General features: G+C 46.9%; 1 protein-coding gene across 1 annotated transcript; it reads left to right on the forward strand.

Annotated features, from left to right (window-relative positions):
- The first annotated feature begins 470 nt into the window (after positions 1-470).
- CATSPERQ (catsper channel auxiliary subunit theta) lies at positions 471-12993 on the forward strand. Its single transcript, XM_089518996.1, has 6 exons — positions 471-597; positions 2092-2189; positions 3436-3628; positions 5579-5664; positions 10541-10698; positions 12891-12993. Exons 1-5 carry the CDS (start codon positions 471-473, stop codon positions 10694-10696), a joined length of 660 nt encoding a protein of 219 aa, XP_089375122.1. The 3' UTR covers positions 10697-10698; positions 12891-12993.
- Positions 12994-21497: the final 8504 nt, after the last annotated feature.

Raw genomic sequence — 21497 nt, forward strand, 5'->3', positions numbered from 1 at the left:
ATCAAGGCCCTTCTTGAGGTCTCTTCCAACTCTAGGATCCTGTGATTCTATGACTACATGTATTAATTTAGAGACATTGCTATGTTGGTCTGAAAATATCAGGATGCGAAGGGATCTTGTGGCACCTTTGAGGCTAACTGTGCAAAAGATGTTGCAGCAGAAGTTTTGGTCCGATTTCTTCAGACGCCAGGCTGAGCAACTCTAGTCTTTTTCTGGCCCTTCCTCCCCACAGCTGCCTGACCCAAGGTTTACAAAACAGAGACAGGGGGCCAGGCTGCTCCTGAGACCCACAACTACCCAAGGGCTCTCTTGGGGTCTCCGCTTTCACCTCTGCTGCCCCGGGTGCCTAGTTTGCCAGGCGTGGGTTTGGGGCAGACCCACCACCCGACAGGTTCCCCCTCTCTCTCCTTTCCAGGGTTTCTTCTTCCAGGCAGAGAGCCCTGCAGACGTTCCCTATAGGGCCCAGCAAGATGCCCGTGTCTCCCTTCAAAGGCTCCCTGGCCCTCTGGCATTTCAACTTCTTCCACTCGGAGAAGAAACTGACCGAGAAGCTCCAGGAGAACAAATATTTCCCATTCCAGCTGCAGCAGCCCAAGGGTGAGTTGGTCCTTGAAGGGTCCCCTTGGAGCAAGGGTCCAGTAGCTCCCCGATCTATGCCATCCTTTGCTCAATAGGCAGCAGCTCCAAAGAGAGCCCCTGCCAGGAATGGTTATATCATTGTGGATATTGGGATTGCAGCAGGATCCATTTTGTTACGGTTCATACCTTGAGCCAGATCTATGAGAATGTAACTGATGGGTTAACTGACATGTAAATAGTTTGGGGGGGGGGGGTTCAGGCTCTGTGGACGTGTTCTAGAAGGATTTATTCCTGATGTTTTGCCAGCATTTGTGGCTGGCATCTTCAGAGAATGTTAACATGGAAGAGAGAGGGTGTGTGTGTGTGTGTGTGAGACCCTGGGTGAGGAGGAGTGATTCCTGTGTTAATCTGTGTCTTGTTCTGTGCTGAAGGCCGGCCTCAGGCTGGGAGGCTAATAATGCAAAGCAGGATGAGTGTCTGCTAATTGGGGATCATGATCTGCTGGGAAAGGCCCTGACTCTGAGTGGTTTCCCATTTGCATTTGCTGGGTCCTCACTTTGCTATTCCTCAGGACTGGAAGCCAAATTTTGTTCACTTTAAGGGATTCCTCTTTCCTGTTGAAATTGTCCAGGTGTTTGTGGATCTCAATGGCTTCCCTGAGCATCCTGACATGGTAATGCTTGGCATGGTCCATACCTTCAGTGTTTTCAAACAGTATTTTGTGCCCAGGATGGTTAGTGGCATGTTCTGCTAGGGCTGGTTTTTCTGGCTGGCCCAGTCTGCAGTGTCTCCCGTGTTCCTTGATCCTTGTTTGCACACTGCGTTTGGGGGTCCCTATGAAGACTTGTCTGCAGCTGCATGGCATGCGCTAAACTCTTCCTGCGGCTGTGAGAGGGTCTCTCTGGTCCTTGGCTGAGCCAAGCATTTGCTGGATTTTCTTTGTCGGTTTGTAAACCATTTGAAGGTTGTGCTTCCCACCACTTTGCCTATTCTGTCTGTGACTCCTTTGATGTGTGGTAAAAATACCTTCCCTTTGGGGGGCTGCTTGTCTTCCCTCCTCTGGGTTTTCCTGGGCCTGGCAGCCATTATTATTATTATTATTATTATTATTATTATTATTATTATTATTATGCTTTATATAGCACTTTGTTTATACAGTGCTGGAATAACCATTTACCTGTAGAGCCCGGTCTAAGTGCTTCACTATAATTTCATACTGTTCAGATGAAATGATGCCCATTGCTTGGGTAAGTTCTGAGTCAGTGTTCCCTTGTGAGCTGCCTTGAGTCCCAACTCTAGGAGGAAGGGGCATAATTAAGAGGCAGGATCTCAGGGCGAGAGAGCCGCTCTGAAAATACCTTCAGGAAGTTGCATTTTTGTGCAAGGGTTGTGTGTGAGAGAGAGTTTTGACATTCGAAAGAGAGAGAGGTGGAGGGTGGGTGGGCTGCGGTTCCTAACTGGGGTCCATTGAGGTGGGCTTTGACCACGTCCCTTTGTCCCTCCTTCCTGCAGTGTTTGTCATGGAGTACTACAAGGACCTGATCTGGAAAGGAGCCTTGATCTTTGTGGTCTCTCTGGTGGGCAGTGTCTTCTACTTCAGAGCAGAGAAGGTGAATAAACGCAACCCCAGGACGCTCTGCCAAGTTCCCTTTTCCTCTGGGCCATTGTGCTACCCCTATTCCAGAGGTTCTCAATTTGTGAGTCGTGACCCCTTTGGGGGGTCAAATGACCCTTTCACAGGGGTCACCTAAGACCATTGGAAAACACATACAGTGCACCCACATCATACGCTGAAAGCCTCACGGGGAGAAGGAGCAGCATGTCCCATAGGGACTAATGGGCCTTGTGTTTGTGGTGCACACATGCTGCTGCGCTGCCATGTGCACAAGCCCCATTCATTTAAAAGGGGCTCGGGCATAGGCGGTATTTGCTTTACGCGGGGGAGTCTGGAACGGATCCCCAGCGTAAAGCAAGGGCGCACTGTATTTCCTATGGTTTTAGGAACCGAGACACTGCTCCTGTATGGTTGGGGGTCAGCACAACATGAGGAACTGTATTAAAGGGTCATGGCATTAGGAAAGTTGCTCTGTTCAGATCTGCAGATAGCACCAAACTAGGAGGAGTAGCTAATACCCCAGAGGACAGGATCCAAATTCAAAATGACCTGAATAGATTAGAAAGCTGGGCCAAAGCTAACAAAATGATATGCAATACAGAAAAATGTAAGGTATTGCACTTAGGGTGGAAAAACGAATATATAGATATAGAAGTGGGGGACACTTGGCTTAAGGAGACTTCTACGTGTGAAAGGGATCTGGGAGTCCAAGTAGAACACAAGTTGAACATGAGTCAACAGTGTGATGCGGCAGCTAAAAAGACCAATGTGATTCTAGGGTGCATCAACAGAAGTCTAGTGTCGAGATCAAGGGAAGTCATAGGGCCACTCTATTCTGCTCTGGTCAGGCCCCACCTGGAATAATATTGTGTCCAGTTCTGGGCAAAACATTTCAGAGGATGGCAATGGCAAAATACCTCTGAAGCAATCTTGCAAAGAAAACCCTAAGTGATAGATTGCCATAAGTCAGATATGACTTGAAGGCACACAACAACCACAACAAGAAGAATTAAACACTCAGTGAGAGGACAGAAGATAAAAACCAACCATGCAGCACCCCATTAAAAGCCCATCGCAGTCCATTCCCCAAAGCTTGTTGGCCAAAGAAAATGCCAACAATGGGGAAGGCCATCAACTGGGATGGTCAGCGGGTGGTCAGCATTTAGTAGCAGAGGATGCTGGGACCGCCAGTGTGTTGGTCACCCAACCTCTCTCTGCTTGACCTCTTGTTCCCGCTGCAGGGCTCCCAGGACTTCTCGGTCCTCTTTGTCTATGCCATGCTGACCGGACTCTGGCTGGTCATCAGCAACATGAACAAGCGGCGGCTGATCATCAACCATGCCAAGAACTACTACCAGTTCTACATCAAGGGCATCCTGTGGCACGAAGGGCCCTTGCACCAGATCTACGTCCGGAACGTAGCCCAGCGGGATGGTAATGGTCAAAGGCAGGGAGGGACCGAGGGGCACTGGCTGGCATTGTTGGCATTTGCTGCCAAGTTGACTTGGACCTATGGCGACTCTCTGACCGAGAGACCTCCAAGGTCACTGGTCATCCACAGCCTGGCTCAGGCCTTGCAACAATGATGCCTTCCTGGATGGAAAGGATCATCATCATCATCATCAATATCCCGCCTGTCCAACTGGATCAAGGCGATTTACAACATTAAAATACAGTACAATACAACATAATAATGTCAGGGATGATGGGAGTTGTTGCTCTACACCTCAGGCAACACCTTGTTAATGAAGCTGAGCTGACCAGCTTTGGTCAGTGGTTATTGCTTTCTCCCAAAGCAGCAGAGTTTTCTGAGAATAGGCTGAAGACCCTGACAATCTTCTCCAAGCCTTCTCTCTCTTCTTCTTCTTCTTCAGATGTCTCCAAACACCATCAGGATTCTGCTGGTTCTTGTATCTTCACTCAAGACACCAACACAACTCAGTAGTCTTAGATAAAAGATCTACTTTATTCTACTATATACAGTTACTATCTCTATATGCCCAACAATCCACAATATCCCTACACTCCACCAATACTCCACAACTACCCACAGGTTACATTAGCAAAACTGGCCATTATTATAGCAAATGTTTGTTACCACCCACTAGACAATTTCCACCCAGCGGGTGTGTACTCTCACAATGATTGGTTGACTCAAGTCCAACCCCTGAACATCATCTGATCACCTTGTACAAGTAACAAGTCTCAGGTGTTACCAATGTACATTCCTTAATTTTGTCCTTGGCTTCCAAGACTTCTAAATGATATCATCCTTTACTCCTGTGTGATTTCTTAATTGCTTAGTCATTCTGACTCTGACATACATATTTTATTTCTATATCTGCATGTCCCATGTTGCATTTCCTTGACAAATAATTAATATCATAAAACCTTATAACCCAAAGACCCACCCGCCCTCAGATTTAAAATGACAATTCAAGACAAATACCAATAACCAAAACCAAGCAGACGTCCAGTTGATGGAGCAGGATCCACCTGCACTTTGTCTCTCTCTTTCCCCAGCATACATCCCCTTTTCCAATGACTCTTGCTCTCTCAGGATATGCCCAAAATACGACAGCCTCTTGAAACTATGTGAAAGAAAGAAGCCGGTAACATTAGCTGCCTCAACAAGACAACGCATGGAAGGGATTTAGGAGTCCTAGTAGACCACAGGTTGACCATTAGTCAAGAGCGCAACGCAGCAGCTAACAAGGCCAATGCGATTCTAGGCTGCATCAATAGAAGTATAGTGTCCAGATCAAGGGAAGTCATAGTGCCACTCTGTTCTACTTTGGTCAGGCCCCACCTGAATAATAATAATAATAATGTATTTATATCCCGCTTTTCTGTTAAAAGAAACAACCAGAGCGGCTTACAATTTAAAATTCCAACAATATCCTATGTAATAGCCCAGTCTTCCCACCCAGCCCTTAAAACGACAATTAAACATATGACAATTAAAATCATCTGTTAAATCAACTATAAACATTATACATAAAATTTTAAGCTTATCTATAACAATACAGATGATGATGATGATGATGATGATGATGCAAGGCAGTTCCCGTCATAATTTAAAAGCTTGCAATGCAAACTTATGAAACTATTCATATATGAAATCAATGTGGTTCTATGGAGCCGGTGGGTTTTTAGTCTGTTTCTAACTTGTCTATATTTTATGTGATTTTATATATAAGCGTTTTAATTGTTTGAATTCTATTGCAGTTTTAAAGCTTCTATCTGTGAGCTGCCTTGAGGTCCCTCTGGGGAGAAAGGCAGGAGATTGATTGATTGATTGATTGATTGATATATTTTTAAAAACAATTAAGTCATAATTACAACTGCTGTAATAAACCCGACCCTCCTTCCTTTCCCTTCTAGCCTATGGCAAGCTGTTCTACAGCCTGATCATCAACGGATACCATTTGGAGGTGCTCACCTTGGCACACCTGTCAAACCAATACGAGGTGAGAAAACGCGGGTTTGCGGATGGGGAAAGATGTGCCAAGAAAGGGCCCCACGGCTGGGGAGGCCTTGCCTCTGGACCCCTTTGACCCCAGTGTTGTGGGGATAAATTTCGGGGGGCATGCTTTTGCCACGATGGTCCCTGTAGCATCACCCCAAAGGAAAGTCTAGGCATGCAGGTAGCTGCTCTGACCTACTCTATATATACTCAGCTATAAGTCTAGGTTAAAAAATCGACCCAAAAAACCTGAGTTGACTTATCCATGGGTCAATGTAAGTACTGTATTTTAAGCCAAATATATATATATATATATATATATATGCGCGCATATGCCCTGGAAGCACTGATCCCCTTCTACTCTCTCATCCATCCAGCCTTTAGTAAGAGCACACATAGTTATGCATTGCTTGGCCTTGTTTTCCTTTGCTTCGTCCTTTGCCCCTAAGTTTTTCCCTTGACTTTCCCATGATGGGTCATAGCAAAATCCAGAATTGTGGCCCCAAAACATGCCCTCGACTTATACATGGGATTGATGTATTCCAAATTATGTATGCATTTTTGTGATGTTTTTACTTGCTGTCATCCCTCTTCAATCCGAAGAGAGAAGCGGGAAAAACAATTATGATGATGATGATGATGATGATGTAAAATTACAAATTACAGAATGTCAAGGGTGAGGCTTCCTCTCTCCTCCTGCCCAGGATATTCTGTGTACCTGTTGGATTTTAGACTATTATTACTATTAGTAGTAGTAGTAGTAATATTGTTTATTTGCATCGTACCATTGATGTAGATGGCAGTTTGCAACAGAGTAAAACACTTCAATACAAAAGACAGCTGCAATATAACTACTTCAATATAAAATACAAAACTGCAGTAGTAGAATACAATACTGAAGTACAATAGTAAAACGCAACAGTAAAATACAATAGTCAACTATAATAATAATAATAATAATAATAATAATAAAGCTTTATTTAGATAGCGCTGTAGATACAGTCAATTAGAACAGATAAAATAAACCTGGCTCTGCATACATTCTGTGAGAATAATTAAATATAATACCTATTAATAGATATTAACATTCAATAAAATAAGGCAGACAACAAATTAAAATTAAAACTACAGTGCAAAACAAAACTTAAATGCTACACACACAAACACAAAATACAGAATAAAACTAATAACCAATTATCGATTATTGATTAGATAATAATAATAATCAATGTATTCCAGTCCCTCTCCTGGGCTGCATCTGCACAGCAGAATTAATGCAGTTTGACACTGCTTTAACTGCCATGGCTCAATGCTATGGAATCCTGGGATTTGTAGTTTATTGCTGCCCCCGGACCTCTCTGACAGAGAAGGCCAAACGTCTCACAAAAGTCCAGTTCCCAGAATTCCATAGCATGGCACTATGGCAGTTAAAGTGGTGTCAAACGGCATTAATTCTGCAGTGCGGATGAGACCTTTGGGCTGTGAATGGTGAGAAAGAGGCGTCTGTAATCAAGTCAAGCCTTCCTGACCCATTTATGAAATGCTCCCCCGTTTTTAAGATCCGAAGAAGCAGTTTTGCATGGCTTCCCGAGAGCCATGAACACATCTCTCTCTGTATGCCTAAACTAAGGAAAACATTGGGGAAGTGGGCCTAGGTTGGCACGCCGGGCAGATGGCATCCGCTTTGACTAAAGGCCTCCGGGATCTAATGATCCCACCCAGATCTTTATAGCATCTACACATAGTTTCAAAATGCGTTCGCTTGTTTTAAACTGGCAAATGGTTCAATGTGTTTTCGGATGGTTTAAGCGTTCCCTTCTGCTTTGCTTTTGTAAAACAGTTTGGAATAGTTTAAAGAGATAGGATTTGCAAGAGATCTTCTGAGGCAGGGCTGGATATAAACATCGTAATAGATATCAATTAATCAATACAATTAATTTTTATAGCTTGCATTTCCCTTCTTCTTCTTCTTCTTCTTCTTTATGGGAAAGGTGCAGAATTTGCTATTAGTTTTTTTGTCCAACTTCCAGCTTTAGGATGCTGTCAGTTGGATGTTATGTTGGATCCCCGTATCCCATAATGCCCCTCTTCTAGGAGTTAAAGCCCATCACATCTGGGCTGGGATGGCTGGGGGATCATGGGAGCTGGAGTCAAACACATCTGGAGCATACTTGCTTGGGGAAAGTTGTTATTTTCATAGCCAATACTTCTGTGGCATGGTTGGCTGGGGATAATGGGAGCTGGAGTCAAAAACAACAAGAGGAAACTCACCTCGGTGGGAAGGCTGATATTTTTATAGCTGAGATTTATATAGCAAAGCTGGCTGGGGATGGTGGGAGCTGGAGTCACCTATGGAGGACACCCACTTAGACAGAAGGCTGGGCTTTATGTATACAGCATAGCTGTTTGGGGGATTATGGGAGTTGGCATGGCTGGCCTTCCTCTGAACTGAAAGCAAGTCATGAAGGAGCTCCAGTGAAAGTCAGGAACGGGCCCCAGATGGGCACCCCAGGGTTCAGGAAGGAGATGAGATGGTTTATGTTACGCTTAACCGACAAGACTCTCCTGGACCACCTCTTGGAGGACTACGGATACAGGCAGCTAAGAATTCGTTCTATGGTGCTCATATCGCGTCCGCAGAGTCGCGTCCAGCAGAGTTGTTCAGGGTGGTCAAGGAGCTAACTCAGCTCCCTCCCACCCTGAACCAGATCCTTGAACCTACTAAGGCCTGCGGTGACCAATTTAACAACTTCTTCGCGGATAAAACCTCTCGGATAAGTGAAGGTCTTAATGCCGGCATTAGGGCAGAACCTAGGGTAGAGGCATCCAGAGCCTCCGTGGACTCTATTAAACTGGATCAGTTTGAGTCGGTTAGTACCGAGGATGTGGACAAGATCCTTCGAAGCGTTCGGAAGACAACCTGCTCCCTCGATCCCTGTCCCTCATGGCTAGCGGCTCAGGGGGGACCGGTGGTAACTTCGTTGTTACACCGGATTATTAACACATCTCTGAGGGATGGGCAATTTCCATCCAGCTTGAAATTGGCCACTATAAAACCGCTGTTAAAAAAGCCCTCCCTCGACCCCCTGATGCATAATAATTATCGGCCAGTCTCGCTGCTGCCATTCTTGGGGAAGGTGATCGAGAAGGCAGTTGCAATCCAGCTTCAATCGATCTTGGATGAAACGGATTATCTGGACCCATTTCAAACCGGCTTTCGGGCGGGCTACGGGGTTCAGACGGCCATGGTCGCCTTGGTCAATGACCTCCATCTGGGCATCGACAGGGGAAGCGTGTCCCTGTTGGTGCTCTTGGACATCTCAGCGGCTTTCGATACCATAGACCATGGTATCCTTCTGGAGCGCCTGGCGGAGGTGGGAATCGGGGGCACTGCGCTCCAGTGGTTCCAGTCCTACCTCTCTGGGAGGTTCCAGATGGTGCAGCTGGGAGACGTGTGCTCTGACAGGAGACCCCTATCATCTGGGGTCCCCCAAGGAGCCATTTTGTCTCCCACGCTTTTTAACATTTACATGAAACTGCTGGGAGAGATCATCCGGAGACATGGGGTGCGGGGTTATCAGTACGCTGATGACACCCAAATAGTCTTCTCTATGCCTCCGACTGATGCAGTGACCGGGGATGGCACCTCTTCTCTCGTGGCCTGTCTGGAGTCGGTAATGGGCTGGATGAGGGAAAACCGACTCAGTCTGAATCCAGAGAAAACGGAGGTACTTGTGATAGGTTCCCCTGGTCCAGGAATGGCGGTGGTTCCACCTGTCCTGAACGGGATCACGCTTCCTGTGAAGGACTCCGTGCGCAGTCTGGGGGTGCTCCTTGACTCGTCGCTCCACCTTACACCTCAAGTGGATGCGACAGTCAGGAGCACCTGCTATCAGCTTCGGCGGATACGCCAGCTGCGTCCCTACCTGGGCCGGGGGGACCTTGAAACTGTCGTACATGCTCTGGTAACCTCTCGCTTGGACTTCTGCAATGCGCTCTACATGGGGCAACCCTTGTACCATACCCAGAAGCTGCAATTAGTGCAGAATATTGCAGCCCAACTGGTTACCAATACATCTAGGGCCAGTCACATAACACCAGTGCTTAAAGAATTGCACTGGCTGCCTATTCGCTTCCGGGCGCAATACAAGGTGTTGATCGTTACCTATAAAGCCCTAAATGGCTTGGGCCCAGGGTATCTGATGGACCGCCTCTCCCCATATAATCCGCCCCGCACCCTCAGAACATCAGGGCAGCAACTTTTAAGAGTTCCGGTGGTTAGACTAGCTTCTACATCAAGGAGGGCATTCACGATCTTGGCCCCCAGCCTCTGGAACTCGCTGCCCACAGAGCTCCGCGCAGCCACTTCCCTACCCCAATTTAAAAAGGGGCTGAAAACCTATTTATTTGAGCAGGCCTACCCCGGAATACTCCCCTCCAGAATTGCTCACCTCCCCCCCCCCCCCTTTTCTCTGCCAGCACAATAGACTGGCATGAGTCTGTAATGTTTTTAATAAGTTTAGGCTTTTTATTGTGATACGTTTTTTGTAATTGCCTTGTTGTACATTGTATTTGTATAATCTTGTTGTGCACCGCCCTGATTTGAAGAAGGGCGGTATAAAAATAAAACTTTTATTATTTATTTTATTATGTTGTCCTTTCTGCTGTTAAGTTGGCCCAAACTTCCTCTCTATCTCCTCCTCTGTGTCTTGGCATCCATCCATCCACCTCTCCATCCATCCATCCATCCATTCATCCCTCCCTCCCTTCCTCCACCCATCCATCCATCCACCAACTCATCCATCCATCCATCCATCCATCCATCCATCCACTCATCCATCCATCCATCCCACCCACCCACCCACGCATTGCCCCACCAGGTCCTAGATGCCCTTGGGCGCCGCATCGCCCGCAACCTGAACCTGAACTACTTTGACTATGAGGACATCTCCACCCGCCACGTAATCCGCCACCTGCCCCCCACCACCGTCACCAAGGATGAAGATGAGGATGCAGAGACCGAAACCAGCGTGTGAAGGTGGGCCTCCTGGGGTCAAGGGGGAGGAGGGGTGAGGGTTCATAGGAGGGTAAAGGGGTCCCCAGGGGTCACCTAGTCCAGCCCTCTGTCAGTGCAAGAAATCCGTGGCTGAAGCACCCCTAAGAGGTGGATATCCAGCCTCTCTTTCAAGACCTCCAACGAAGGAGGCATTTTGGACTTCAACTCCCAGAAGCCTTTGCTAACATGACCAATGGTCAGGCATTCTGGGCGATGAAGGCAGGCATTTTGGGCAATGAAGAAAAACCTGAAGGACCAAAGGTTGAGAACCTCTGGTCTGGATGGCCATCAGAGTCCCTCCCAACTCTCTGGGTACATCTGCTCTGTAGAAATGATGGAGCTGTTATCCAAAAACCGAGGGTCCCAGGAGGGCACCCACAAATTGTATTCAATGGGGGAATTAATTCAGCTCAATAATTTAGCAGCCAGAGGGCCATGTTTACCGGTTCCAAAAACCTACAACTCCAGAGTACTAAGTGCAACTCATTTTAATTGTTTGAATAACAAGAGGATTTCAGCATTCACATGAAGCACTCACACACACACAACCAAGAACTAAGATGCAAAAGGTGGCAGTGAGTAGCAAATTAAAGCATTGCAATGGGCAAGGCTTTCCAGTCCCTAGAGCCAGGCTCCAGACTGGGAGAAGCTGGGAGTTAATGGGACTCAGTGGTCCAGCCAGAAGTACTGTGGGGCCAAGCTTGAATCGGACAGAGTTTCTGCCTGGTTCCAAACTGGACCAAACTGGGAATGGCCAAAGTGGTCATATTTATGGGCTGAACTTGTCTCGAGGCAATTAGAGCTGACCTTCTGGGAATCCCAGAAACAATGGGATTCCCAGTTGGTTGGTGGTTTTAACTTCAGAGTTGCAAAAGGAACATTTTTGGTAGATGGCAGTGACATTGGTTTAATCAAGCAGGAATAAGGTCAGGACAACCCCAGAGAGTCTGGTATAGGATGAGATGTGGGGAAAACACAATGGGGATTGCAGAAAGATGCTTTAATGCTTTTGGGTTTAGGCTGAAAGACTTCTTTGTGACCATCGAGAGGAAAATGCACATGGCAGGGGGTTGGGAAGCAGCAATATTCACAGCACATGGGTCCTTTCCACATGACCTCAGGTCTATGTGACCAGTCCATTAACGGTCATAGAATCATAGAGTTGGAAGAGACACCAAGAAGGGCCCTGATCCAGTCCAACTGCTTTATTCTCCCATGCAGGGACTCTCCATCAAAGCATCCCCATTGACAGATGGCCATCCAGCCTCTGTTTAAAGACCTCTGAAGAAGGTCTCTCTCCACTTTCCACTCTCCGAGGGAAAGGTCATCATGCTTCCCAGGTCCATGCTTTTTGCTCTCTCTCTAACTGCCATTACAGTGTGCCTGTGCCATACGCGGGCGCAATATATATTTCAGCATACACTGAAAGCCATGCCGGAAAGAGTGATGGCGGGCATGCTGCTGCACACACAAGTCCCATTGTCTTTAATGGGTCTCAAGCGTACACAGGATTTTCCTTATGTGGGGGGAGGGTCCGAAACGGATCCCCTGCGTAAGGGAAGGGACCACTGTATAACAAAATATTTGTCCCCAAAGAAGCAATACAATAAACAGAGGCTGGATGGCCATCTGCAAATGGGGATGCTTAGATGGAGAGTTCCTGCATGGCAGAAGAAGGGCGTTGGACCGGATCAGGGCCCTTAGAGGGGTCTCTTCCAACTTTAGGATTCCATGGTTCTGTGATTCTATGGATGTGGGGTATGCAAGGTGTGCTAACAGTCCCCCTCCCCAAAATGCCAGTGTTGCCATGAAATGCCATTATTGCCTCCCTTTAGAGCAGGGTCCCCCAACTGTGCTCTTTAAGGGATTTTGGACTTCAGCTCCCAGAATCCCAGACCATTGGCCAACGTGGCTGTGGCTTCTGGGAGATGGAGTCCAAAATTTCTTATAAAGGGCACAGTTTGGGGACCGCTGCTTTAGAGCCTTTGAAAGCCAAAGACAGCCAGGGGAACCCAAGGCGCCCAGGAGCCCAGAGGGAAAGGCCTGGCTTCTTCAGATCGGATAGATTTCAAAACTGACCCAGAGTTTTGGAGCCAGTTCCAAAGTTTGCAGCGTTCTGGTTCCCAATGAGAATCTCATGCTTTCTGTTCTGTCTCCCTTTCTCTTTTAAGCAGGTCTTCCAAAGTCGGCTGAGAAAGTCTTGGCGCTTCTCTCCAAAACATCTTTCTGTAAAGAAAAATATATTTTTATTATTGCTATTCTTACAATAAATTTGTTCTTTGGGAGGTTTGTTGGGCACCTTTTTCTGGCCGGTGGCTTCCGACTGTCCCTCCGGTTTCCTAGAAGAAGCCTGTTTTTCTTCCTCACTCACGGTCCCACTTTTTCAAATGTAATCCTACATGTGTTTCATTCCTTTAATAGCTACCTATTTTAATACTCTGACATTTTAATCCCTGTTAATTGTTTTTAATTGTACTGTTTTTAATGTTGTGAAGCTGCTCTGGGTCCCAATTCTGGGAAAAGAGCGGGATACAAATTAATAATAATAATAATAATAATAATAATAATAATAATAATAATAATAATGCTTCCTTACTTTCCCTAGAAAAACTCAACCACAAAACTGTCAACAACATTGATCTATTTCCCTTTACATGGCAGGATTCCAACTCTTTCCCCCTTTTCTTCCATGTATTTGTTGATTTCGCAGCTTCTTTTCTTGTCCTTTGCGTCTTTATCTTGTTTTTTGACTACTTTAATTTTTAATTTCCCCCCCAAAATCTTTTTTATTCCCCAGGTCTCTACTTTTCTACTTTAAACATTGGACTGTTATGCGTTATAAGACGACCCATTTCTCTTACTTCACTTTATGCATCTGCTTTTCCATCTTCCGCTCTTTTGCTATTACTATTCTAGCTGCTGTTATCAAATAAAGCATTCCTCTTCTGGCCTCTCTCTCCAAAACCTCCATCCCTCCGTCCCATTATTTATATTCCTAAGAAAAGGCACCCGCTTTTCTATTAAGCTGGTTTCTTTTTCTCCACACAGAGCTTTGCTTCTTTCTCATGCCATACTTTGCCCCATCTATACTATACAAAGATCCACTTCTGTAGCTTATCCGCAGCGCCCTGCCATGCAGGAAGACACAGATTAAAAGGTGCATCTGCGCTGCAGAAATAATGGCTCCATCCTACAGAGTCCTGGGATTCGTAGTTTTGCGCTACCACTCTTTCTGCAAAGAAGGCAAAACACACCAGAAACTAAAGGCCAGAATGCCATAGCATGGAGCGCCAGCATTTAAAGTAGTGGCGAACAGCATTATTTCTACAGTGCAGATGCACCCAAAGACAGCCCTGCGAGGTGGGCAGCCTGGCCTCTGCATTAAAGACCTTCAAGGATAGATAGAGTCCACCAACTGCCAAGGCAGTCCATCCGGCTGTCAAATGTCAAAGGTCTTGGGGATGTCCCTCCTGGGATGAGAAAAATGATGGACCACAAACTTTGAGAACAAGGAAGTTTTATTTAAAGCAACAACGCTGGAGTATGTCACACGGAGCTTTCTGGAGCTTTTCTGGCTCATTTCCGACGTGAGTGCGCTTCCAACGATGCGCATTCACCTCATAAAGGGACTGTGTTATCAGATGCCATTGATTTCTATGGGAGCTGCTTGTGAATTGCTTCCGCAGTGATTCCAAAGTGACCCCTCATTTTGGTAAAACCAGAAAAAAAAGTGACTCCAGAGAACTGGCTTCCAGGCTGCCTTCGCTTGCACTTTGAATTGGTCTGGTGTGGAAAAGCACTCCGATGCCACCCCCCTTGGCCCCTGCCTCCTGCTCCGTCATCCCCCTCCTCCTCCTTCATGCCATCTCGCCCCCTCTGCCACCCTGCAACCCATCCCATCATTCCCATCATCCCCTGCCTTCTCCTGCATCCCAATCCTGGCCCCAGTGACCCCCTGCCATCCATCCCATCATCCCCCGACTGCTCTGGCATCCCCATCTCACCCTCTCTGCCAACCTGCCACCTATCCCATCATCCCCTGACTGTTTCTTCACCCTGATGAAGGATGACAGCTAAGGAGGGGGCAGGGAAGGAGGGCAGCATCCAGAGCCCCACTGAGCATGTGCAAATGTGCCGATTTGAATCGTTGACCCCTCAAAGTATGCTCTGGTGTGGTAATACAATGTGTGCTCACTCCGCTTTGCTTGAATCCGCATCATGTGACTTGCTTGGAATAGAACTGACTTCGCTTCCCCCTCAATTCAGAAGGGCAGCAGAAAGGCAAACAGGTGTGGAAAAACATCACATTTTAACCTTAATTCGCATTGCTAGACAGGAGAGACTCCGGATCTGGTGTGGAAAAACATGACATTTCGCATTGCTAGAACAGGAGTGACTGCGGATCTGAGCTGCAAACCCCCCCACGTGTGATAAGGTCCGCTGTTGGGTGCACCAAAATCAAAAAGAATGCAAACCCGGGGTAGCAAACAAACAACGCTTGTCATATTGAGGATGGAGCAAGCTTGTTTTCTGCTGCTCCAGAGAATAGGATCCAGAGCAATGGATGCAAAATACAGGAAAAGAGGTTCTACCTAAACCTTAGAAAACTTCCTGATAGTAAGAGCTGTTTGACAGTGGAACACTCCTTCAATGGAGAGTGATGGAGACTCCTTCTTTGGAGGCTGTCTTTAAGCAGAGGCTGGATGGTCATCTGTCAATGGGGATGCTTTGATTGTGAGTTCCTGCATGGCAGAATGGGGTTGGGCTGGATGGCCTTTGAGGGTCTCTTCCAGCTCTAGGATTCTGTGTATTCCTGCATAGCAGAAGGAGGTTGAACAGGTGGGTTCTTAGAGGCCCCTTGCAACTCTATGAATCTATGTATTCCTGCATGTCTGAAGGGGGTTGGACTGGATGGAATTTGAGGTCTCTTCCAACTCTATGATTGTGGATTTTATGTCTTCCTGCATGGCAGAAGGGGATTGGATTATATGGCTTTTGGGGTCCCTTCCAGCTCTAGGGTTCTGTAGTTCTATGGAAAGAGGAGGAATGTGAAGGACCCGTCCTTCCCGCTTGCCGCCACGAGGTGGCGCTGCTGGCCTTCTCTGCTGGAGGCTGCCTTGCCTTGCATGCTGCCTGCCATCCCTGGGACTGGCCCAGTTCCCTCCCTCTCTCTGGCAAAGGGGCTGCAGAGCATGGGCAGAGGGACCCTCCAAGGGCTCAAGGCTCAGGAAGGTGCCTGAGAGGGAGGACCCAGCTGGCCCTTGCAGGCGGCAAGAGAGGGGTTCCTGCATGCCTTGATTCTGCGCATGGCTCCCTCTGCACCTGTTCAGCCCTCACACTGCTGCGCACCGTTGCAGCACTGAATGCAATCTCTTCCAAGGACTGCAGGACATCCATCTTGGGAGCCCACCTGTCTCTTTGCTTCCCTCCAGCAACCTTCCTCAGGAATTATAGCACACTCCTGTTTTGTTTTATGTTTTAACCATTTTACATATAGCTAAAAGACATTGATGCAACTGACACAAACCATACATAGGCACCAAACATTACAACATTATTCCACAATGACAGGTATATTATGCATCCTACTCTACTAAACATACTTCTTAATTCCAAATTTTGAGTTGGTACTCCATTTCATTGCTTCTTAGAGTCATAGAATCATGGAATCACAAAGTTGGAAGAGACCCCCAAAAGGGCCATCCAGTCCAACCCCATTCTGTCATGCAGGAACTCACAATCAAAGATGGCCATTAATTTTGCAGGGTTTTATTGCTCAAGGCATCCTCAAAGGGGTTTTTGCCAGTTCCTTCCTCTAAAATAGAGACTCCAGCACCTGGGATCCATTGCTGGTCTCCCATCCAAGTACAACCCAGGGCTGACCCTGGCAGAAATTCACTAGATCTGCATCCCAGGTATAGGCAGGGCCAAGGGCCCAAAATAGAATCATAGAATCGTAGAGTTGGAAGAGACCCCAAGGGCCCTGATCCAACCCAAACCCCTTCTGCCATGCAGGAACTCTCAATCAAAGCATCCCCAACAGATGGCCATCCAGCCTCTGCTTAAAGACCTCCAAAGAAGGAGACTCCACCACAATCTCCAAGGAAGGAGTGTGTTCCTCTGTCGAACAGCCCTTACTCCCAGGAAGTTCTTTCTAATGTTTTGGTGGAATCTCTTTTCCTGGAGCTTTAATCCATTCTTCCATTGAGTCCTATTCTCTGGAGCAGCAGAAAACAAGCTTGCTCCCTCCTGAATATGACATCCCTTCAAATATTTAAACAGAGCCATCATATCACCTCTTAACCTTCTTTCCTCCATCCTGAACAGCCCCAGCTCCCTTCACATTCACTGGGGTTAGGGGCACAGGACCCCCATGAACATGGAAAAACTGCAAAAACCATGTTTTTACCTGAGAGGACACCTCTCTAGGAATCTCTGCCAGACACTGACCATAGAGTTGTGCAGGAGGAACTACCAATGCCTAGGGGAACGTTCTCTCTAGGAATCTCTAGGTCCTTCTGTGTGACTTTTGGTTAAAGGTGACCATAGAGTTGCGCTGGAGGACCTAGACATTCCTAGAGAGAGAAGATATTAATAAAATCCGTGAATAATCAAAGCTGCAAATGTGGGGGGACAAATGTACAACGTCTTTGGCTCTCTGGACAGCTGCATTGTCCAATAGGAGTCTGCCTGAGCTGGTGCTGCGCATGTTCCAAAAGTTGCATCTTCCAAGCATCTTTGTAACCCTGGGCTCTGCATTTGAACATCCCACACTGACCTGTGCTGCAAGGCCAGAGGCACGTGTGTCTGTGTGTTTGTGACAACGAGTGTGCATTCTGTGTGTGTATGAATAAGAGAGAGAGGCTTTTCTGGCTGGATCCTGCGCTGCTTCCCACAGACAGAGACTGGCCAAACCCCCCTTTCCTCCAGGCCTGCCCCTCACTCCCTAGAGATTTTGGGGCTGGGGGTCTCAGACTGGGCTTTGCCTTCATGAGCCTTATCTCCGCTGCCACCTTTGCCCATCAATCATAAGGGCAGCCACGGTCTCCCCCCCCCCCAAGTCCAAAGGGAGGGGGCCCAGCTTGCTCCGTGGGGCTGGATGCGGGGAATGGGACGGGATGGGGACCCACATTGGTCCTTTCTTCCTATGCAGCCACTTTGGGCAAAGGCAGTAAAGAAATCTCTGCAACAAGAACAACTCTGTCTTTATGATAGAGCTACAGGCTTGCTTTCAGTAAGGTCTTTGACAAGGTTTCCCATGACATTCTTGCAAACAAGCTTGTAAAATGTGGGATAGACAAGGCAACTGTTACATGGATTTGTCATTGGTTGACCAGCCAAACCCAAAGGATGGTCAGCCATGGCTCCTTTTCTTCATCCTGGAGAGAAGTGACCAGGGGGGTGTCCAGTGGGGCTCTGTCCTGGGGCCAGTACTGTTCAACATCTTTATCAATGACTTGAGGACAGAATTGGTGCATACTTATCAAATGTGCAGATGACAACAAATTAGGAGGAATCGCTAATACTCCAGAGGACAGGATCAACATTCAAATTGACCCGAATAGACTAGAAAGCTGGGCCAAAACTAGCAAAATGAAATTCAACACGGAGAAATGTAAGGGAGAAAAACACTTCTCTAGGCATATGTAGGTCCTCCAGCGTGATTCTATGATCAACCTCTGGCAGATGTTGACCATAGAGTTGCACTGGAAGATTTGGAGATTCCTAGAGAGGTAAAAAGAATGAAGAATAGTTCAGGTTTTCCACATTCACGGGAGTCCTTCACCCCTAACAAAAGCAAATGTGGAGGGACCACTGTATAATAAGATTCATATACAAAATGTAAATGAATTTTAGATTCGGGTCCCATCTCCAAGATATCTTATATATATAGGTGAATATTGCAAAACCCCAAAAACTCCCAAACCACTTCTGGGTCCAAGCATTTCGGATAAGAGAGGCTCAACCTGTACTTTTCAACATCTCCTGGCTTTCTTTGGCAAGGCTCTGCTTTTGACTGGTTTGTGAGTCAGGCCGCGCATCCCAAACTCTCTCCGTGTGTGGTGTGCAAACCTGTAGGTGTGGAAAACACACATTGCTGGGAAGCGCACAAGTGCACAGAGCCGCATCTTCCTTCTGCGCAAAAGGGCGTTTTGCAAAAAAAGGCAGGTGCGTGGAAAGTGAGCCAACAGACGCCTTGAGTTTGGCACAGCAGGAGGGTCGGTCTGGAGCAATTAAACTGATTAACGGCAGCCCAATCTGATGTGTGACGGGACAGACAGCCACCGGGGTGTGTGCGCTTGTGTGCGCTTGTGTGTGTGAGCTGTCCATCAGGGCCCTGTCCACCCCGATACCCCAATTCCCATGCACAAACTGCCCAGTGCCAGCCGTGGGTTGCAGCAAGATCTGGGAAGGATGCTAGAGGTGCAAAAACACAGAGGAAGGGAAGGAAAGAATTCCAGCTCTGAGCTCTCCCTTTTGGGCAATTGCGAGATGCTGGGTGCATGTGTGTTGTGTGTGTGCATAAGTGTGTTGAAGGATTGTTTGCTCTTTCAGCAGCTGGGTTTCCAAATGCCCCAGGGCCAGCCATGCCCAAGTCAGGAGGATCTCTGAGGATGAAGCAGAAGGAAGGAAAGAAGGAAGGAAGGAAGGATAGATTCTGGAAGGGAAGGCATCAGATACCCGACAACCTTTGACCCCCGAAAGGCCACTTGCAGGCCTACACAAAAAGGAGTCTCCTTCTTTGGCGGCCTTTAAGCAGAGGCTGGATGGCTATCTGTCCGGGATGCTGTGATTGAGATTTCCTGCATGGCAAGAAATTGGACTGGATGTCCCTTGGGGTCTCTTCCAACTCTACGATTCTATGATTCTATTAATGCAAAGGTCTGAGTGCACAAGGACAGAACAAAGAGCTTTGTATTGGTTTTGCTGTTGCAACAGAAGACTTTATCACAACAGCCTCTTCTTTTTTTGCAATTATCGCATTAGTGAAGCTAACACTTTCAGTATGACACTTCTCCGCAATTGCGCAAGAGCACTGCCAGTGCGCTGCTTTGGCAATCCATGATCTATTCGGCACTAGATCAACCTTCCCACTTATGAGTGCCCTCCTCCGCACATGTGTGCCTTTCTTTTATTTTTATTTTTACCACAATTCCGTAATTACGGGAAAACAATAAAAATGTACTTTTATTTTCGGAACCTTTTACGGTTTATGCTCAGAGGGAAGAAGGTCTAGCCATGCTTGTGGGGTCTGGATACTGAGTTATATAGAGAGTTCCCATGCCTTGGATCAAACATGGATCAGAATGGGGACTGCAGTCTAGAAACCAAAAGATTAGGAATGGCAAGGGCAGCTATGACGGAACGAGAAAAGATCCTAAAATGCCAAGATTACACAACTGAGCACAAAAGTTAGAATCATACAAGCCATTGTATTCCCTGTTGCCATGGATGGATGTGAGAGATGGAAAGTTAAGATGATAAGAGGGAAATCTATTCCTTTGAGGTTATGTAGGGCTGGAGAAGAGGGCTGAGGATCCCATGGAAAGCCGAAAGGACAAACCAATGGGTCCTGGAGCAAATCAAGCTGGAAATCTCTCTGGAAGAAGCCAAGATTACTAGACTGTGGCTGTCGTATTTTGGCCACAACATGAGAAGGAAGGACTCTTGGAAAAGACCATAATGCTGGGAAAGATGGAGGGAAGGAGGAAGAGAGGAAGGCCACAGGCCAGATGGAGGATGGACTCTTTTAAAGAGATCACAAGTATGAGTTTATGGGAACTAAGCAGAGCGGAACTGGAATCGGAAAAAAGAGCAGCAAAGAAAGGAGGAAGCAACATTAACAACTGAAGATATGATGCAGACAATGACACCAGAATATTAGCAACAGACATTCAGGAATTGGAATAGTTAATAAGATGAAAATGCAAAGGCAGGTCTGATGCTGAACATAAAGAAAACAAAAATAATGACTGCAGAAGAAATACAGAGATTCAATCTAGAGAAGGAGGAAATTGAAAAAGTTAAAGAATTCCCATATTACCCAGGATCAAACCTTGACCAGAATGGAGACTGCGGTCAAGGAATACAAAGGAGGCTAGGAATGGGAAGGGCAGCTATGAAAGGAAAGACATATAACTGAGTTCTAAAGTCAGAATGGTCCAGGCCACTGTATTCCCCATCATCCCCATGAACGGATGGGAGAGATGGACAGGGAAGGAAGCAGAGAGAAAGAAAGCCAACTCCTATGAAATGTGGGGATGGAGAAGAGGATTTAGGATGATCCCATGGACAGCCAAGAAGACAGACAAATGGGTTCTTGAACAGATCAGACCAGGGCTCTCCTTGGAAGCAAAGATGGCCAAGCAGTGACTATCGTACTTTGGCCACATCATGAGAAGGAACGGATCGCTAGGAAAAACAGTAAGGCTAGGAAAGGTAGAAGAAAGAGAGGAAGACCATAAACCAGACGGAGAGACTCCATGGGGGGGGGGGTCTTATGGCCAAGGGCTTATTGCAGGGTCTGGGCAAGACTGCGGCGGAGGAGAGGGACTCTTGGAGATGCCTCATCCATGGGTCGCCATGAGTCAGAACCAACTCCAGGGCAGCTAACAACAACAAATAAACAACAAGCAGAGCAGGGGAGGATAGGGAGTCTTGGAGACGTCTCATCCACTGAGTTGCCACGGGTCAAAATCAACTGGAGGGCAGTTAACAACAACAACAACAACAACAACAACAAACTGTATCCTGAAACCAGACTGAAATGGGTCCGGATA

This window comes from Sceloporus occidentalis, unplaced genomic scaffold, assembly GCF_023333645.1.
Source record: "Sceloporus occidentalis isolate IW3139 unplaced genomic scaffold, rSceOcc1.0.p SCAF_3, whole genome shotgun sequence".
Classification (NCBI taxonomy): Eukaryota; Metazoa; Chordata; class Lepidosauria; order Squamata; family Phrynosomatidae; genus Sceloporus; species Sceloporus occidentalis.

Bases quoted from the DNA above. Each gene is read 5' to 3' on its own strand.
- CATSPERQ (XM_089518996.1), top strand. From the start codon at position 471: ATGCCCGTGTCTCCCTTCAAAGGCTCCCTGGCCCTCTGGCATTTCAAC. The intron at 598-2,091 runs GTGAGTTGGTCC...TCCTTCCTGCAG, and splicing joins CCAGCTGCAGCAGCCCAAGG to TGTTTGTCATGGAGTACTAC. The intron at 5,665-10,540 runs GTGAGAAAACGC...TTGCCCCACCAG, and splicing joins ACCTGTCAAACCAATACGAG to GTCCTAGATGCCCTTGGGCG.